The 18,741-nt window shown below is 44.9% G+C and overlaps 1 protein-coding gene across 4 annotated transcripts in view; it reads left to right on the top strand.

Moving 5' to 3' along the window:
* Window positions 1-18,741, top strand: part of LOC106610626 (echinoderm microtubule-associated protein-like 1) — a 111,283-nt gene that overhangs the window by 10,520 nt on the left and 82,022 nt on the right. For 3 of the 4 annotated variants that reach the window (XM_082955597.1, XM_014210046.3, XM_014210047.3), the window contains exon 1: window positions 5,660-6,316. The exons of the other annotated variant lie outside the window; for it this stretch is intronic. In XM_082955597.1, coding sequence (XP_082811723.1) covers window positions 6,142-6,316 — 175 coding nt within the window. In that variant the 5' untranslated portion in view covers window positions 5,660-6,141. Of the gene's footprint in view, window positions 1-5,659; window positions 6,317-18,741 lie in introns of those variants that run through there. 4 annotated transcript variants of the gene reach the window in all.

Genomic DNA, 18,741 nt, shown 5'->3' with positions numbered 1-18,741 from the left:
AGGTGCTGACCTGCTGTCACCCATTCTATTTCTATGCTGTCACCAACCTTATCATTTTCACACTATCCGACTCTCACAGTCAGATGAGCCAGCGTTAGAACAGAGCTCTATTCTGAGGCTCGTGTGCTGGTGTGCTGCCCAGACCACTGATTAGCCCTATATGAACCTTGGCCCTCTCTTATCGCTCATGAATAAGCACTTGGGGAAAACCCATCAGACTGACTAAAATCACATTGGCTGCCTTTAACACATTTGTGCCCTAAGATCTGCAAACAGCACACTGTTTGACTAAGGCGAGAGGGGTGTGTTGGTGTGACACACCCCAATAACACCCTAATACCTGGGGAAAAACACATCACACAAAGACAGACCATTTTGGCTGCAATCAACCATCTTTTTTCTCCAACTCATTTGGAACACATATTGAGTGCCCTCAGATCTCTCCAAAGCAGACAAATTGGGGTTTACCCCAATGTTTGACTAAGGCTTTGGGGACCTATTTGTGTGTCCCATTGGAGTCATCATCCCCCAGGCAGATGGTAGGTAGATCTTAGAGAGGGATTAATCCTCTAGGATACCCATAACTCTTTTGATTGTGGCTTAAACCCTGGCCCACTGGCAGACTGGCAGGCCCTCTATAATACTGCCCCAAAGCTGCTGTGTGGTTTAAGATGTGCTTCTGTTTCCAGCGGGGCAATGGAATGCACATCTGGAGAAAGCAGTGGTATCATAGAAATAGAATGACTAGAGCAGACATTCCCATTCAAGTCAACGTTGAATGTTCTAGTAATTATATTACAATGACTGGGATATCTTCCACAGAGCAGCATGAATGGATGGAAGCACGCTTCAGGTTAAGTTCCCTGTGAAGGGTTCCTCCGGTCACTGCTGGTGGGTTGTTGTGTGTAGTGTGCTGTCTACCAGTACCTACCCCCTGAGGCCTGAGTATGTGTCTGACTGTGAGTGTGTGCTGGACCGCAGCCAGGGGCGGTGGAGAACAATGAGATTAGTGGGAGGGGGATGGGGTGAGGGAGAAGAGCCCTCCTCCAGCTGCCACCCGCGGGAGGCCCCTGCCTCACGCCCCTCATCCAACCCCCGTATTGCCGCACCCTCTCCAGCCCTAATCTAGAGCTCCAATCTGCCCTCATACAGATTCCAATCTGAGTGTATTCCAATTTAGCCACAGGCTTTTCTCAGATAATAGTCTTGTGTTTTTCAACTGAGGGCATCTAAAAGAAAGGAATATCATTTTTTTTTTAACCTTTATTTAACTAGGCAAGTCAGTTAAGAACAAATTCTTATTTTCAATGATAGCCTAGGAACAGTGGGTTAACTGCCTTGTTCAGGTGCAGAACGACAGATTTGTACCTTGTCAGCTCAGGGATTCGATCTTGCAACATTTTGGTTACTAGTCCAACGCTCTAACCACTAGGCTAGCTGCCGCCCCATAACTAGCCCTTTCATAAATCAACCATAACATTGGCATTATAATTTTTTGTTGGTGTGTGCAAATTTGTATTACATACCACTATTCCAGGAGAAAAACAGATCAATATGAATTTGAACAGACAGATAAACACGTTTTTAAAGGGCGTCCCCATCATTCATATTTACTATGATGCAGAAGGAATTTCATGGACAAGTGAAAGCAGAACTGCAACATTGTGATACAGACAGATATATTCCAGTAATATTTCCACTGTCTCTGATTTAGAAGCATTACAAAGGAGAGCCTTGTCTGCTCCTGTAGGTCACTAGAAAATAGGAGTCTTAGGGGGCCTTCATGCTGTTGTGTAATAGGCTAGCTAGATGGAACAGCGCTGAGTGCAGTATAATCCCCTGAGGGGAAATAGAGGAGAACGCTCCACCACCAGTACCCACCTGGGATTACCCTACCTCAGCTGTTCTGTAGGAATCAGTAGGAAAGCCCCTAACACATCACCGCCATGCTCTGAGACAAAGCGGTCTAGGTTGAATCAGATCTGAAATCTGCCTTAACAAATTATTGCCATGCTCCAAGACAAAGCAATCCAGGTTGAAGCAGACCTGAGATCTGTCCTTTCTTCCAACAATCATTAGAGCATTCTTTGTTGTGTTTTTGGCATTGTTTCCTTTCATGAGCCAGAACAGTGCGAGGAGTGTTTGAAAATAAATAAATATAGACCACAGAGTCATCTTTGTGCATATTTTTTTCTTTCCATCCTGCGCCAGGCGCATGAATACTTGAAAGAGGTTTTCCACCATGACAGCTCCAGTCAGAAGACCCACAGTAAAAATGAAGAGGCAGTTTCTCTCTCTCCCTCCCTCCCTCCCTCCCTCCCTCCCTCCCTCCCTCCCTCCCTCCCTCCCTCCCTCCCTCCCAGAAACAAATAACTTTCTTCTGAAACTCATCAGTCTATTCTTGTTCTGAGCAATGAAGGCTATTCCATGTGAGAAATTGCCCAGAAACTGAAGATTTCGTACAACTCCATGTACTACTCCCTTCACAGAACAGCACAAATTGGCTCTAACCAGAATAGAAAGAGGAGTGGGAGGCCCCGGTGCACAACAGAGTAAGAGGACAAGTACATTAGAATGTCTAGTTTGAGAAACAGACGCCTCACAAGTCCTCAACTGGCAGCCTCATTAAATAGTACCTGCAAAACACCAGTCTCAACGTCAACAGTGAAGAGGCAACTCCGGGATGCTGGCCTTCTAGGCGTAGTTCCTCTGTCCAGTGTCTGTGTTCTTTTGCCCATCTTAATCTTTTATTTTTATTGGCCAGTCTGAGATATGGCTTTTTCTTTGCAACTCTGCCTAGAAGGCCAACATCCTGGAGTCGCCTCTTCACTGTTGACGTTGAGACTGGTGTTTTGTGGGTACTATTTAATGAAGCTGGCAGTTGAGGACTTGTGAGGCGTCAATAGTCATTGACAATAGTATTTACAACATTAACAATGGCTACACTGTATTTCTGATCAATTTGATGTTATTTTAATGGACAAAAAATGTGAATTTCTTTCAAAAACAAGGACATTTCTAAGTGACCCCAAACTTTTGAACGGTAGTGTGTGTATATATAAAATAGACAACAATAGACAATATAACGCTAATGTTACATCAGAATTTAAATATACCTTGGTCCTACAGTATCTGACATCTTAAGAGTCAGAATGTCTTAATGTTAACATGACTGGTTTACCTTCAGCCACCTTTTCAGTTTTGCCTTGAAGCTAGCAAAGGTATTGCACTCTCTCACACTGGTTGGCAGGTTGTTCCATAATCTAGACGCTCTGACTGAAATAGCTGTCTGGCCAAATTTAGTGGACCTAAACTGAGTTGAGCAGCCCCCTCTGGTTGAAGCTCTTGTTGTCCTGGTATTGTCCTTGCAATATGTAACAAACTGTTTAAGAGGTGGTGGGGCTAGGTCATGAGTGATCTGAAACAGCAGAGAAGTGTCATCAAGGCATAAAAGCTATCAAAGCTCAGTAGGTATTATGTCTTTGTGATATTGCAGTGGTGATAAGTGTTTGTTTTTTAGTCCAGCACTTTCAGAGTTTGTTTACAAAGCTTTTCGAGTGGTTTCATTTCTGTGATACTAGCATGTGACCCGGTTGTGACACAGTACGAGAGATGGGACAGAATCATTGAGTGCATGTGCAGTTTACAGCATCTGCTGACATTTGGTTTCTGATAAATTAGAAATTCACCAGGTTGTGTTTTGCTGTTCCATGCACTTTTTTAATTGTTTTTTTGAAGGAAAGGTTAGAGTCAATAATTATTCCTAAGTATTTAAAATGTGAAACCACCTCAATCCTCTGTTCCTTTACAGTTCCCTCAGGTTGATGGGTCTCACTGTTCCTGATGGAGAAATACATGCAGAGATTGCAGACAGTTTTTGTTATGTTCAATTTTAGACGTGAGTGGTCCAACCAGTCATCTATTTTGTCAATTGCTGCTGTAAGTTTACGAGCAGTCTGTTGCTTTGTCTTGGCATGGGCATAGAAGACTGTGTCCTCTGCATGCATCTGCATTTTGATCTCCGGACATCAAGTCATTTATGTATACATGAATACTTGAAAAAGGTGTTCCACCATGACAGTTCCAGTCAGATGACCCACAGTCTCTTTCAATTTTCCTTCCATTTCTCTCCTTCTCATCCTCTTCTATCACGTATTTGATGGCTGCTGAAAACCCCCAGTCAAAATGAAGAGGAAGTTTTTCCCTCCCTCCCTCTCCCCCTCTTCGTCTTCTTTGATGATTACACTGTCTGCTAAGACAGATAAGGCTGAGAATAATAATGTTTCGCTTCAACACTGATTGTGTTCAACCGCCTTCTTGTTTAGCTTCTTGGGATGATAGAGCAGGAAGATGTGATGTCGCATTGTTTTGTGACTTCGTGGTCCAAATCCCTCTCTGCCCCAGTCTGACTCCAGGGCCAAATGTTGCAGATAAAAATGTCTTGAATAGGGTTGACATTATTCAATGTTCTGCTTGTTAGAGAGGCATGTTTGTTCTACATCATATATCAAATCGTTGAAATGTTGACTGGTAGACTGGGTCAAATCAAATCAAAGTGTATTTGCTGTGTACACAGATGTTAAGGCAGGTGCAGGGAATTGCTTTTGTGTCTAGCTCTAGCAGTGCAGTAAATATCTAACAGTACAATAATAATACACAAATAATCCCAAGAAAAAAAAGAAGAAACAAGAGATTAAGACATATCAGATTGAGCAATATCAGAACGAGCAATGTCAGAGTCCTGATATAAATGTGGTTTGTATAGACAGTATGGACAATATATAAGTAGGAAAAAGGTATGTACAGCTGTAGTTATATAGGATGATGGTGTAAGGTTCTGGGTGTAGCTGGTGCAGAGGAGTCAGGCGCAGGATAGCAGAGATGAGTAACACAATGAACTTTACTCAAAATGTCCAAATACATGAAGTAATACCAAGCCCACAAACACCGGACCGAACTTACAATAAAACAATCACTCACAAAAACCATGGGGAAAACAGAGGGTTAAATAATTAACATGTAATTGGGGAATTGAAACCAGGTGTGTAAAACAATGACAAAACAAATGGAAAATGAAAAGTGGATCGGCGATGGCTAGAAGGCCGGTGACGTCGACCGCCGAACGAACAAGAAGAGGGACCGACTTCGGCGGAAGTCGTGACAGATGGCTCACTGTTCTGCAATAGAAACCCATTTTCTTTGCTAGCCTCAGCATCCCTCTAATCTCTTCTCTGTGTTCCCTCTCTCTATTATTTTTCTCCTGAATGGATTGATTCCTCTCTTCTCTTGGATTCCTCTCCTCTCTTTGAGACTGAGAAAGAGCTTTATTCTATATATATTTATTCATTTCTGTTTCTCTCATATCTGTGGCTCTTTGGGATTATTATTGTCACAAAAAGATTTCTGGCATCATGCCAGAAGAGCTGAACAAGAATATGGTGACTATATCAATATATAATCCCATTCATTTCATTTTATTCCTTCTACCAGCTGCAATCTTTTTTCTTCCTTGTGACCGTTCTATCCCCTTCCTGGTGATCAGAGCCTCTCTCTCTCTCTCTCTCTCTCCTCTCTCTCTCTCTCTCTCTCTCTCTCCTAGGCAAAGGGGATGATCTGTCTTTTGAAAGAGGCCCAACCCCCTCTGCACTTGTCCACAGTTAGTGAAAGTCTGGGGCCGGGGAAGGCTGTCCAAGGTATTATCCAAACACTCACACGCATACACGCGCTCTCGCTCTATTTTTCTCTCTCTCTCTCTCTCTCACACACACACACACACACACACACACACACACACACACACACACACACACACACACACACACACTGCTGCCAGCCCTCCACTTACAGCTCCAGCCTTTCAAAGCTGTTTTTCTTCTGGAGATGAGCACACGGTTTAAAACCACACAGCTGCCACTGAAGAGACTGAGGGAAGGAGAGAAGAGTGAGTAGGGGAAATAGGAAGCGAAAAGGAGAAGCAGAGCAAGAAAGCCTGTGTTTTCAAATACTCCAGGTTTTTTGAGTTTACTCCTCGGGACCATTCAAAGAAGAGAAGAGAGTCTGAGTTCACATGATATTATCAGAGTGAATGGGTTGCCATGGTAACTGACACTGGCAGCCTGACACGAGAAAACTCGATGTTGAATGGAGGAAGATCCTCGGTGGTGGCAAGCAAGCGAAAGTAACAGGGATTTGAGGGAGGCGAGAGGGAACAAGAGAGGAGTGAGTGGAGGAGCGCGGTGGAAGTCCAGAATGGAGGACGGGTTTTCCAGCTACAGCAGCCTCTATGACACATCTTCGCTGCTGCAGTTTTGTAACGGTAAACTCAACCTCATCCCTGGTTATCATTATGTGTGCTTGACATGACATGTCACCACTGCCTGGTTAAACTAAACACCAAAGAAGTAGTCCCTGCCCGCAGGGCTGTTGCATGTAGGCATGAGGCTATTTTGGAGCTCAAGCTGGACTTGATGAAAGTGAAAGTTTATCCTTTGTGCTGAAAAGATGCAATCTTATGTGACAGACACAGATGGGATCATAGGCTATAAGCTACATGACCCTAATTTAGACATAGCAGGTTACAATATTAAATGTAGAGTTGAACCATGCAGAGATGCAGAGATTTGTCTTTCAAAACCTCCTGAGGAAATGTTTCTGCCAAGAATCTCCGTTGAAGGTCTCTGTGGCTGTTGTGTTCTTATGAAGCATTGTGCCTAATAATAATATGCCATTTAGCAAATGCTTTTATCCAAAGCAACTTACATTGTACATATGGGTGGCCCCAGAGGGAATCAAACCCACAACCCTTGGTGTTGAAAGCACCATGCTCTTCTGACTGAGCCACACAGTCTTCTCCCTGGTGTGCTAATTGTCATCAGTATCTAGTGATCAGTTCAAGTGTGATTTAACCTTTTACTGCAGTGGGCTAAATCAGGGTCACACAGAGTGTTTCTTGGTAGTCTTAAACAAATCTACTTTGAAACAAAAGTACACACCTCACACACATGGTTATAGGCTTAAATAAAAGAAGACACTTCTACCATGTCAGATATAGAGTTGAAATGTATTCAATTTTGAGTTGCATCACAATATTACATTTTATATACATCACAGAAGACTGAAATATAACAAAACCGTTTGAAATAGAAACATCAGATTTTCTGTGTAAAAAATGTAATGTTTATAAATTATGAAAAATATTAATAACATTCCACCTATGATGCCACTAGAGGGCAATTTGGACATTTGACTGCAGAAAAGGGTTTTAAATGCCGAAGGGTGGAAGTGGAGTTGGGGTTGCAGGTTATTAGTGGAGTGAGTGAAGGTGCAGCGTGACACATGACTTTGTCACAACTAATCAATCTATTATCAACAAAGCCTGATGTCTGCTCGGATACAGGAAACACTGTCTGACACTTATTTATAGCTCTGCTGAGCCAAAGGAAGTAGGGTGAGATGCTGGAATTTGGATAAGGAAGCTGATCTTAGATCTGTACCCTGGAGCAAAACAAAGAGAATACTCAAATTGTCTAACGATGTGGCCGATTAGTGAGTTATAGAAGGTTGGCAGTATAAAACTTAATTTCCATGGTTGGGAAATGAGAAAATCTATGACATTTACAAAGTCATGTCCTGAACATGAACTAATAGTGAAGTGTGCTGTGTGGTGTGCAGACATGCTGATAATGTCAATGATGTCACGGATATTCTCTCGGGCATGTTGGATTACCTGAAAAACAGATGTAGGCTGAATGTCAGGTTGGATCAAAATAAATAAAGCTTCATTCTCCAAGGATGAGTTGACCTTTTAGAGTGTTACGAATGATACTGTAATTTAAAGAAAGAAAAGAGGCTACTGCAACATGTCATATTGTTTAATTGCTGTCAACCTCAAGGGTGTTAATTAAAGAATTCACACACATACAGGAGTATTGGGTCAAATTGGTGCAAGGGCCAAGACAAAATCCCTTTTCCCACTGTGTTGTCAAACATAAAAATATTGACTAAAGTCTCTAGGTTTTGAATGTTCTGAAGTCCCCCAATTGGCACCTACCTACTAGTCTGACATGGTTGACATTTTGTAATTATGTAGCGGTTAATGATTTTTCTGTGCAAGCGAAAGGCCAGTGAGTGCCTCAAATCACTGCCTTACACTGTTTGTTATTACTTCAGAAAGTCCGGTTAGCTCTTACAAGCCAGAAGACGAAACACGCCAATCTGTTGTGACTCTTGCCAGGGATTTTCAAATGTTCTCTCACTAGAATGACTAAGACTGTCATATCAAGCGAGAGGACCTCATTGTTCCAACATACAACTTAATTGTGTGAGTGTGTAGTCTGGAAGCTCTGAAATCACCCAGTGGTGTGTTGGCCAGCTGTAGCTCTGCCTGTAAAAGTGATGTCATTTGTTCTTGAACGCTTCATGTGTTAGTGATCAGCCAACCAGACTAATGGCAGGGGAGACTGGGTCAGCGACTCAGCAAACTGGAAAAGCATGCTTTTGTCCCGAGGAGATCGGCTACTAAGGGAAATTATCCCCATTAGTAGCCTAGTAGTCCAATTATCAGGGAGTTGCATCTTTAGCAGAGGATCTACAGTATTGAATATATCCACCACACCTTATGAGTGCCTTTAATGTATTTTTTTGTTGCTGTCCCTATCGCTAGGTGTCTGACTTAATACTGACAGTGGACAGTGGATGATCTGGTTGTATTCACTTAGTGTTATGACTGATCAATAGATTATGAATCAAAACAAGGTGGTCAATCCAGAGAATTCACTGTTTTACCCTTCAGATTTAACCAGACATCCTTATCACTTCCCCTCTCCTCTAGGGCCTGCAGGGCTGGCACTACCCGCTACATCACCAATGTCACCAAGAGACTGGTAGTTGGCACACAAACAGTGTGACACGGTTCCCTCTCCTCTTTGTTTTCTGTAAAGCCATTAATTGAAGCACATGCAAAGGGATTAGGGTTTAAGTCCTGCTCACGTTACAAACCAACAAAAACAGACAAACAAAAGGTTGGGCCAGGTCGGGTCAGCCCATGCCTGCCCACAGTCAAGGAATCCTGACCTGTACCCAAATGTGCTCTCTGAGATTTCAAGTTTTTTGGTTTCCAAAAATTCCTGTTTTGTTGGCCTCTCCATGTTGGAGTAATGTTGACTAAACCAACAGCACTGATCCTACTCTATCTTCTAACAGAGGTGGTTCAGTGACCACACTCTTGTGATGAGTAACCTTGCCAGAGACCTGGGGCCTCATTTATAACCGTTGCATACATTTCACACTAAATATCCTTTACCACATTAAAAGAATGAAGGACAGCTTTTTATTGTTGAGCGAGTATTTCAGTTCTGTGGGTAAGATAACTCATCACTGCTGATCAATTTTAAGGTTGGCCATTGATTCCCTTTAGTTGCATTGGGCTCCCTTTCTGACTCTTCTGGTGATTTGTTTTCTCTGTTTGCTTAGTTGAAGCCAGACTACACTGAAGGATAAAAGTCATTTTCTCTCTTGAATGGAGAGATATTCACAGAGGCAGTTTGGGCTCTTGTGGCACTGTCATGCTGCACTCCTCTGCCAATTTATCTAACCCCCTTTCTCCTCCTCTTCGGAGATAAGAGATCACCGTTAATGTTCTATGCTGTCATTTCTGTTGTAGAATACAAAGCATAAACAGTGGAACTGACAGTTTGAACTACTTTGCAGATATGAAACAAACAGACACTCATAATATCAGTCAAAAATATAAAATTCCTAGTTTATGCTGCAAAAGCAACTTTGTAAGATGTTTAAAAAATAGGTTCTATTTGACTCAAAATTCCATTACGTAGAGTAAGGCATTGTTGGCTGAATAGATGGATGCAGTTCAATAGATGATTAATAAATAGTGAAAATAAAATCCAAAAAGTTTCCACATGCACAAAAAACCTATTTCTGTCAAATTTTGGGCACAAATTTGTTTATATCCCTGTTAGTGAGCATTTCTCCTTTGCCAAGATAATCCATCCACCCTGACAGGTGCGGCATATCAAGAAGCTGATTAAACAGCATGATCATAACACAGGTGCACCTTGTGCTGGGGACAATAAAAGGCCACTCTAAAATGTGCAGTTGTGTTACACAATGCCATAGATGTCTCAAGTTGAGGGGGCGTGCAACTGGCATGCTGACTGCAGGAATGTCCACCAAAGCTGTTGCCAGAGAATTTTATGTTAATTTCTCTACCATAAGCCGCCTGCAGCGTCATTTTAGAGAATTTGGGAGTTGGTCCAACCGGCCTCACAACCGCAGACCAGGTGTAACCATGCCAGCCCAGGACCTCCACATGTGGCTTCTTCACCTGCGGGATCATCTGAGACCAGCCACCTGGACAGCTGATGAAACTGTGGGTTTGCAAAGCCGAAGAATTTCTGCACAAAATGTCATAAAACGTCTCAGGGAAGCTCATATGTGTGCTCGTCGTCCTCACCAGGGTCTTGACTTGACTGCAGTTCGGCGTTGTAACCGACTTCAGTGGGCAAATGCTCACCTTCGATGGCCACTGACATGCTGGAGAAGAGTACTCGTCACAGATGAATCCCGGTTTCAACTGTATCCGGCAGATGGCAGATGGCGTCGTGTGGGCGAGCGGTTTGCTGATGTGAACGTTGTGAACAGAGTGCCCCATGGTTGCGGTGGGGTTATGGTATGGGCAACGAACACATTTGCATTTTATCAATGGCAGATACCGTGACAAGATCCTGAGCCCCATTGTCGTGCCATTCAGACACTGCCATCACCTCATGTTTCAGCATAATAATGCTCGGCCCAATGTTGCAAGGATCTGCACACAATTCCGCATACTCATGCCAATTTGTGCACACAATTTGAGAGAAAGAAGCTTTTTGTGCGTATGGAACATTTCTGGGATCTTTTGTTTCAGCTCATGAAACATGGGACGAACACTTGACATGTTTATCTGGGCACAAGGCGAGACTCAGATGCAGACACTGTAAAGGGGTACGTAACTGGTGGCAGTGAAGTCAGACGCAGGAGAGCAGAACTAGGTAATAGCCGGAGCAGTTTAATATCAAAACCAATGGCATTAAGTAATAACCAATATGGGTACAAAACCCGACACGCACCAGTAAACAAGTGCACAAGCACTTAAACAATTCTGCACAAAGACATGGGGGGAACAGAGGGTTAAATACACAACACTTAATGAGGGAAATGAGAACCAGGTGTTTAGGAAAACAAGACAAATGGAAAATGAAAAGTGGATCGACGATGGCAAAAAGACCAGTGACGCCGACCGCCGCCCAAACAAGGACAGGAACTGACTTCGGTGGAAGTCGTGACAGACACAGGAAGCAGATGGTTGGAGTCTTAGATGTTTATTGATCCAGAAAGGGGTAGACAAGAGAATGGTCATGGACAGGCAAAAGGTCAAAGCCAGTTCAGAGTCCAGGAGGTACAGAGTGGCAGGCAGGCTCGAGGTCAAGGCAGGCAGGTACAGAGTCCAGAAACAGGCAAGGGTCAAAACCGGGAGGACTAGCAAAAAGAGAAGAGAAAAGGCACGATCACAGGAAAAACATGCTGGTTGACTTGGACATACAAGACAAACTGGCACAGAGAGACAGGAAACACAGGGATAAATACACTGGGGAAAACAAGCGACACCTGGAGGGGGTGGAGACAACAAGAACAGGTGAAACAGATCAGGGTGAGACAGTACACCCCCCCCCCCCCCCTTAGGGGTGGATACCTGGTTGACCGGGGTGAAAAATTGGCGATGAGGGCCAGGATGTCTTTAGCAGGGACCCAGCACCTCTCCTCCGGGCCATAACCCTCCCCGTCAACCAGGTAGTGGAAACCCCTGCCCCATGGAGGCATCTCACCGTATATGCTGGCTGGCTATCGATGACCCGGAGGGGGAGGGATGGGCCTAGAAATAGAAGACAAAGGACTGAGGCACGGGATTAATCCTAGACACATGGAAGGTAGGGTGAATACGGAGGGTACGGGGTAACACAAGACAGACAGCAGTGGAACTAAGCACTCTAGAGATGGGAAAAGGACCAATGAAACGGGGGGACAGTTTGTGGGACTCCACCCGAAGGGGCAGGTCCCTAGTGGAAAGCCATACCCTCTGCGCAATGCAGTAGCGGGGAGCTGGGGTCCGACGAAAGTCCACTTGTCGACGATACCTGGAGTTAGTCTTGAGAATTACTGCCCTGGCTCTTCTCCAGGTACGTTGACAGCAGTGGACAAACATCTGGGCCGAGGGTACACTAACATCCTGCTCTTGTTCTGGGAAGAGTAGAGGTTGATACCCCAAAGAACACTCAAAAGGAGAGAGTCCTGTGGCCAAACAGGGAAGGGTGTTCTGTGCATACTCCACCCAGACCAGTTGTCAGCTCCAGGTATTGGGGTTGGTTGAGACCAGGCATCTCAGGGTGGTTTCTAGGTCCTGGTTGGCTGGCCGTTGGATTGGGGACGGAATCCGGAGGACAGGCTGGCCGACGACCCAATAAGGGTGCAGAACGCCTTCCAGAACTGAGACGAGAACTGAGGACCCCAGTCGGAGACCATGTCCACCGGGAGTCCATGGATCAGGAAGACGTGCTGCACCATAAGCTGGGCTGTCTCCTTGGCAGAATTTAGTTTGTGGAGAGGGATGAAATGGGCGGCCTTGGAGAATCGATCCACTACCGTCACACGGAACCCAAACCGGCTGTGCGCGTGCGCCATCGTGCAGAAATGTATTTTGTCCCCCTACACCAAACGCGATCACGACACGCAGGTTAAATCTAGACGTTCCGCTAGCGGAACACCTGCTCCAATATCCAATGATAGGCGTGGCGCGAATGACAAATTCCTCAAAAATACAAAAACTTCAATTTTTCAAACATATGACTATTTCACAGCATTTTAAAGACAAGACTCTCCTTTATCTAACCACACTGTCCGATTTCAAAAAGGCTTTACAGCGAAAGCAAAACATTAGATTATGTCAGCAGAGTACCAAGCCAGAAATAATCAGACACCCATTTTTCAAGCTAGCATATAATGTCACAAAAACCCAGAAGACAGCTAAATGCAGCACTAACCTTTGATGATCTTCATCAGATGACACACCTAGGACATTATGTTATACAATACATGCATGTTTTGTTCAATCAAGTTCATATTTATATCAAAAAACAGCTTTTTACATTAGCATGTGACGTTCAGAACTAGCATACCCCCCGCAAACTTCCGGGGAATTTGCTAACAATTTACTAAATTACTCACGATAAACGTTCACAAAAAGCATAACAATTATAGATACAGAACTCCTCTATGCACTCGATATGTCCGATTTTAAAATAGCTTTTTGGTGAAAGCACATTTTGCAATATTCTAAGTACATAGCCCAGCCATCACGGGATAGCTATTTAGACACCCAGCAAGTTTAGCACTCACCAATATCAGATTTACTATTAAAAAAGTTTGATTACCTTTTGTTGTCTTCGTCAGAATGCACTCCCAGGACTGCTACTTCAATAACAAATGTTGGTTTGGTCCAAAATAATCCATCGTTATATCCGAATAGCGGCGTTTTGTTTGTGCGTCCCAGACACTATCCGAATGGTAAAGTAGGGTCGTGCGCATGGCGCAATTCGTGACAAAAAAATGTCTAAATATTCCATTACCGTACTTCGAAGCATGTCAACCGCTGTTTAAAATCAATTTTTATGCAATTCATCTCGTAAAAAAAGCGATAATATTCCGACCGGGAATCTCCTTTTCGGCAAACAGAGGGAAAAAAAATCACAAAGACGGGGGCGGCCAGGGCACGCGCCTAAGCCCACAGTCCCTTGATCGGCCACTTGAGAAAGGCGATAATGTGTTTCAGCCTGGGGCTGGGATGACGACATTCTGTTTTTTCCCGGGCTCTGAGCGCCCATGGAAGACGTAGGAAGTGTCACGTTAGAGCAGAGATCCTTTGTAAAAGATAGAGATGGCAAAGAAGTTCAAGAAATGGTCAGACAGGCCACTTCCTGTAAAGGAATCCCTCAGGTTTTGACCTGCCATTTGAGTTCTGTTATACTCAGACAACATTCAAACAGTTTTAGAAACTTTGGAGCGTTTTCTATCCAAAGCCAATAATTATATGCATATTCTAGTTACTGGGCAGGAGTAGTAACCAGATTAAATCGGGTACGTTTTTTATCCAGCCGTGAAAATACTGCCCCCTAGCCATAACAGGTTAAAATGTCAAAACAAACTCTGAACCAAATGATATTAATTTGGAGGCAGGTCGAAAAGCATTAAACATGTATGGCAATTTAGCTAGTTAGCTTGCACTTGCTAGCTAATTTGTCCTTTTTAGCTAGCTTGCTGTTGCTAACTAATTTGTCCTGGGATATAAACATTGAGTTGTTATTTTACCTGAAATGCACAAGGTCCTCTAATCCGTCAATTAATCCACACATAAAACTGTCAACCGAATCGTTTCTAGTCATCTTTCCTCCTTCCAGACTTTTTCATCTTTGAACTTATACGGTGTTTGGCATCTAAACTTTCATAGTATTACCACAACAACCAGCAAAACAGTTCGTCTTTCAACCACCCACGTGGGTATAACCAATGACTAGATGGCACCTGCTTCTATAAACCAATGAGGAGATGGAAGAGGCAGGACTTTCAGCGCGATCTGCGTCAGAAATAGAAAGGAGTTCTATTTTAGCGCTTGGCATCGCAGACGCTCGTTGGCGCGCGCGGGCAGTGTGGGTGCAATAATTGAATAACATGAATTTCTACATTTATTTTGCGACGCTCGCGCACGCGATGTGTCCGGTCTGGTCAGCATGACAGTGTTGCCATCAGATGGAGGGAGCCCAGAGACAAAGTCCAGAGAGATATGGGACCAGGGACAGGTAGTTGCTGAAGGAGGCCAGAAGGAGCTTGCCGTGGAGTCTTGTTCTGAGCACACACTGTGCATGCGGTGACGTAGGCAGAGACGTCAGGAACCATTGTGGGTCACCAGAAACGTTGTCGGATGAAGGCTAGGCTACGACGGGAACCTGGATGACAGGTCAGCTTTGAGGAATGAGCCCATTCCAGGACCAGACTGAGTTAGGAACAAATAACCGGTTAGCCGGGCCCCCTTCAGGTCCAGGCTGGGAACGTTGGGCCTTGCGAACCAAGTTTTCAATACCTCAATCCAAGCAGCAAGACATGAGGTAGAGAGAATGGTTTCGGAGACCGAGGGTTTGGCAGAGGAACTGTATATGTGGGAGAGGGCATCCGGCTTCACATTTGTGGACCGTGGGCAGTAGGAAATGGTGAAGTTGAATCTGGTCAACAATAAAGCCCACCGGGCCTGCCTGGAGTTAAGGCGCTTGGCTGTACGGAGATATTCCACATTTTTATGGTTGGTCCAGACCACAAAGGGCTGTTCTGCTCCTTCCAGCCAATCCCTACACTCCTCCAGTGACAACTTGACATCCAGGAGTTCGCTGTTGCCAACTAAATAGTTCCTCTCAGCCGGACTGAGACGATGAGACAGGAAGGCACAAGGATGGAGCTTCTGGTCCTGTGCAGATCGCTGGGACAGAATGGCCCCCGCTCCAACATCAGAAGCATCAACCTCTACCACAAATTGACCGGATGGATCCGGATGGGTGATGTGGTGAACCAATGTTTCAGGTCCACGAAGGCTTTGTTGGAGACCATGTGAACGGTACTTTGGGAGAGGTGAGTGCCGAGAGGGGGGCTGCCAGAGTGCTGTAGCCCCAAATGAAACGGCGGTAGAAATTAGCAAACCCCAGGAAACGTTGCAACTGCACCCTGGACGTTGGCCGAGGCAACTCCACCACCGCTTTCACTTTTTCCTGATCCATTTGGACATTTCCATCAGCGATGACATATCCCAGAAAGGAGATTGTTGAGCGATGAAACTAACATTTCTTGGCCTTCACAAACAATTGGTTCTCCAGCAGATGCTGAAGGACTTGTCTGACATGAAGAATGTGTTCTTGGGCAGACCGGGAAACAAAACAGGATGTAGTCCAGGTAAACGAACACGAAACGGTTCAGCATGTCCAAATGGCATGACCTGGTACTCAATGTCCACTGGCTGTATTAAAGGCTGTCTTCCACTCATCTCTTCGCGTTTCCGAACCAGGTGGTAGGCATTCCGAAGGACCAGTTTGGAAAAAAATGGTGGCTCCCTGGAGCGGTTTAAAGGCCGAGGAGAGGAGTGGTAGGGGATAACAATTCTTGATCATTATATCATTAAGACCCTGGTAGTCAATGCACAGTTCAGGATCTTGTCCTTCTCCACAAAGAAAAACCCTGCGCCGGCAGGAGATGCAGACGGTCGGATGCCTCCAGTAGCCAGAGATTCCTCAATATACTCTTCCATGGCCTTGGTCTCCGGGCCGGATAGAGAATGTAGATGAGCACGAGGTGGTGTGGTGCCTGGGAGGAGATCAATGGCACAATCATAAGGACAGTGCAGAGGAAGAGAAGTAGCCCGTGCCTTACTGAAAACCTCCAAGAGGTCATGGTACTCAGTGTGGACGACAGAGACATCCGTGGCTTTGCTCACGTCCTGAGGGGAACGTCTCAAGGATGGCTGTGCCGTTTTAAGGCAATGAGAATGACAAAACGGACTCCAAACCTGGATGGAGCCCGTGGTCCAGTCAATAACCGGATTGTGTTTCTGGAGCTAAGAAAACCCCAAAACCACAGGAACATGGGGTGAATCGATGAGGAGGAGCTGTATAGTCTCACTATGGTTTCCTGACACCCGTATATGAACGAGCACAGTGCTATGGGTGACTCTTCCAATAGAACGACCATTCAGTGCCCTTGCATCCATGGGGACAGAGAGAGGTTGAGTGGGAATACCCAATTCAGAAACTATGGTAGCATCCATAAAACTTTCATCAGCCCCAGAGTCAATGAGCACTCAGTGAGGCTTAGATTGGTCTCCCCACAGCAAAAGCACAAACAAAGGTGTGCATGTGATGGGAATAAAGGAATTCCCAGTCGGGCTAACCAGAGTACTTGTACCGACCAGAGACAGGGGTTTCCTAATAGGGCAGTTAGCTATATAATGTCCTGCCTCACCACAGTACAGACAACAGTTAGAACTCAACCTTCGTGAGCGTTCCCTAACTGATAACCGAGATCTTCCCAGTTGCATTGGCTCAGGAGTATCCAGCTCACCCGTTGTAGATGATTCACGAGGGGGCTCGGGTGGCTTCAGATCCTCTCGGAAAAACTGCCTTCGGAAACTACCGGATTCCTTCGACGGTGAGCCAGCCCTAGCAAATGAACGTGTGTGCCCGAGGCCAGACCTCTTCTCACTCCAGCGTTCCTTTAGACACCCATCAATTCTAATGGTGAGAGCGATGAGGGAGTCGAGGTTCACCGGTAACTCCCGAGCAGCTAGCTTTTGACGTAATTCAAGAAGCTTACTGGCCGCCTCTCTTCCAAATACCGGAGAATCGAATACCTTCCTCACCTCTGCCATGAACTCCTCCAGATGACAACAAAGGGTGGATTATTGCTCCCAAACAGCCGTGGCCCAGGAGAGCGCCCTTCCCGACATTAGCGTAATAATATACGCTATATTCGATCGATCCGAAGGGAATGAAGATGGCTGTAGCTGAAAAATATGAGAACACTGAGAAAGAACCCTGACAGGTACCAGGATTCCCAGAATATCTCTCCGGAGGTGGTAAGCGGGGTTCTCGAGGAACCGGGGTAGGCTGTACCAACTCACCACTAAAAGGAAAAAAATGTACCGGGAGATTGGGGTTTCTCAGGGATGGCAGACAGCCTAAGATTGTAAGTAACAAGACAGACATATCTGATATTGGCACAAAGCTTAATTAGCTCCATGGTAGACTTAAACCTTTGGTCGTGGCATTCCGTCAGGGAACAAAGCCCTTCCAACAGGTGCTGTAGTAGTTCCTCATGCCTCCCAATAGTGGCTCCCTGCAGGGACATACTATATATTATAAGGGCAGAAGGCGAGACCCAGATGCAGACACAGGAGGCAGATGGTTGGAGTCTTAGATGTTTATTGATCCAAAAAGGGGTAGGCAAGAGAATGGTCATGGACAGGCAAAAGGTTAAAACCAGTTCGGAGTCCAGGAGGTACAGAGTGGCAGGCAGGCTCGAGGTCAAGGCAGGCAGAATGGTCAGGCAGGCGGGTACAAAGTCCAGAAACACGCAAGGGTCAAAACCGGGAGGACTAGCAAAAAGTGAAGCGAAAAGGCAGGAGCACGGGGAAAAACACACTGGTTGACTTGGACATACAAGGCAAACTGGCAGAGAGACAGGAAACACAGGGATAAATACACTGGGGAAAACAAGCGACACCTGGAGGGGGTGGAGACAATCACAAGAACAGGTGAAACAGATCAGGGTGTGACAATGTTGCGTTTATATTTTTGTTCAGTATAATAACAGTTTTATTCATCAGTGTCTAAGCGTCCAGTCAAACAGATAACCTAGACTTGAAAAGTGAACATCTGTTTCATCAAACATGGGGCATGATGTGTAATATTATACATTCATACTTACAGAAACAGCATAGCCATGATTTTCCTTTTATTTTTGCATTCTGATTCTGCCTTTTCTTCCGCTGAAAACCAATGACCCATAAAAACAATGAAGCATATATAGAACAGCATAAGTCACGGGGTAAATATATGTCTGAAAAACATTGTGTAAGTAATATTCCCTGTTGTGCCC

The sequence above is a fragment of the Salmo salar genome, chromosome 09, assembly GCF_965601325.2.
Source record: "Salmo salar chromosome 09, fSalSal1, whole genome shotgun sequence".
NCBI classification, from domain to species: domain Eukaryota; kingdom Metazoa; phylum Chordata; class Actinopteri; order Salmoniformes; family Salmonidae; genus Salmo; species Salmo salar.
The sequence above is the reverse complement of the archived record's forward strand: the minus strand, read 5'-3'. Positions and strand labels throughout refer to the sequence as shown.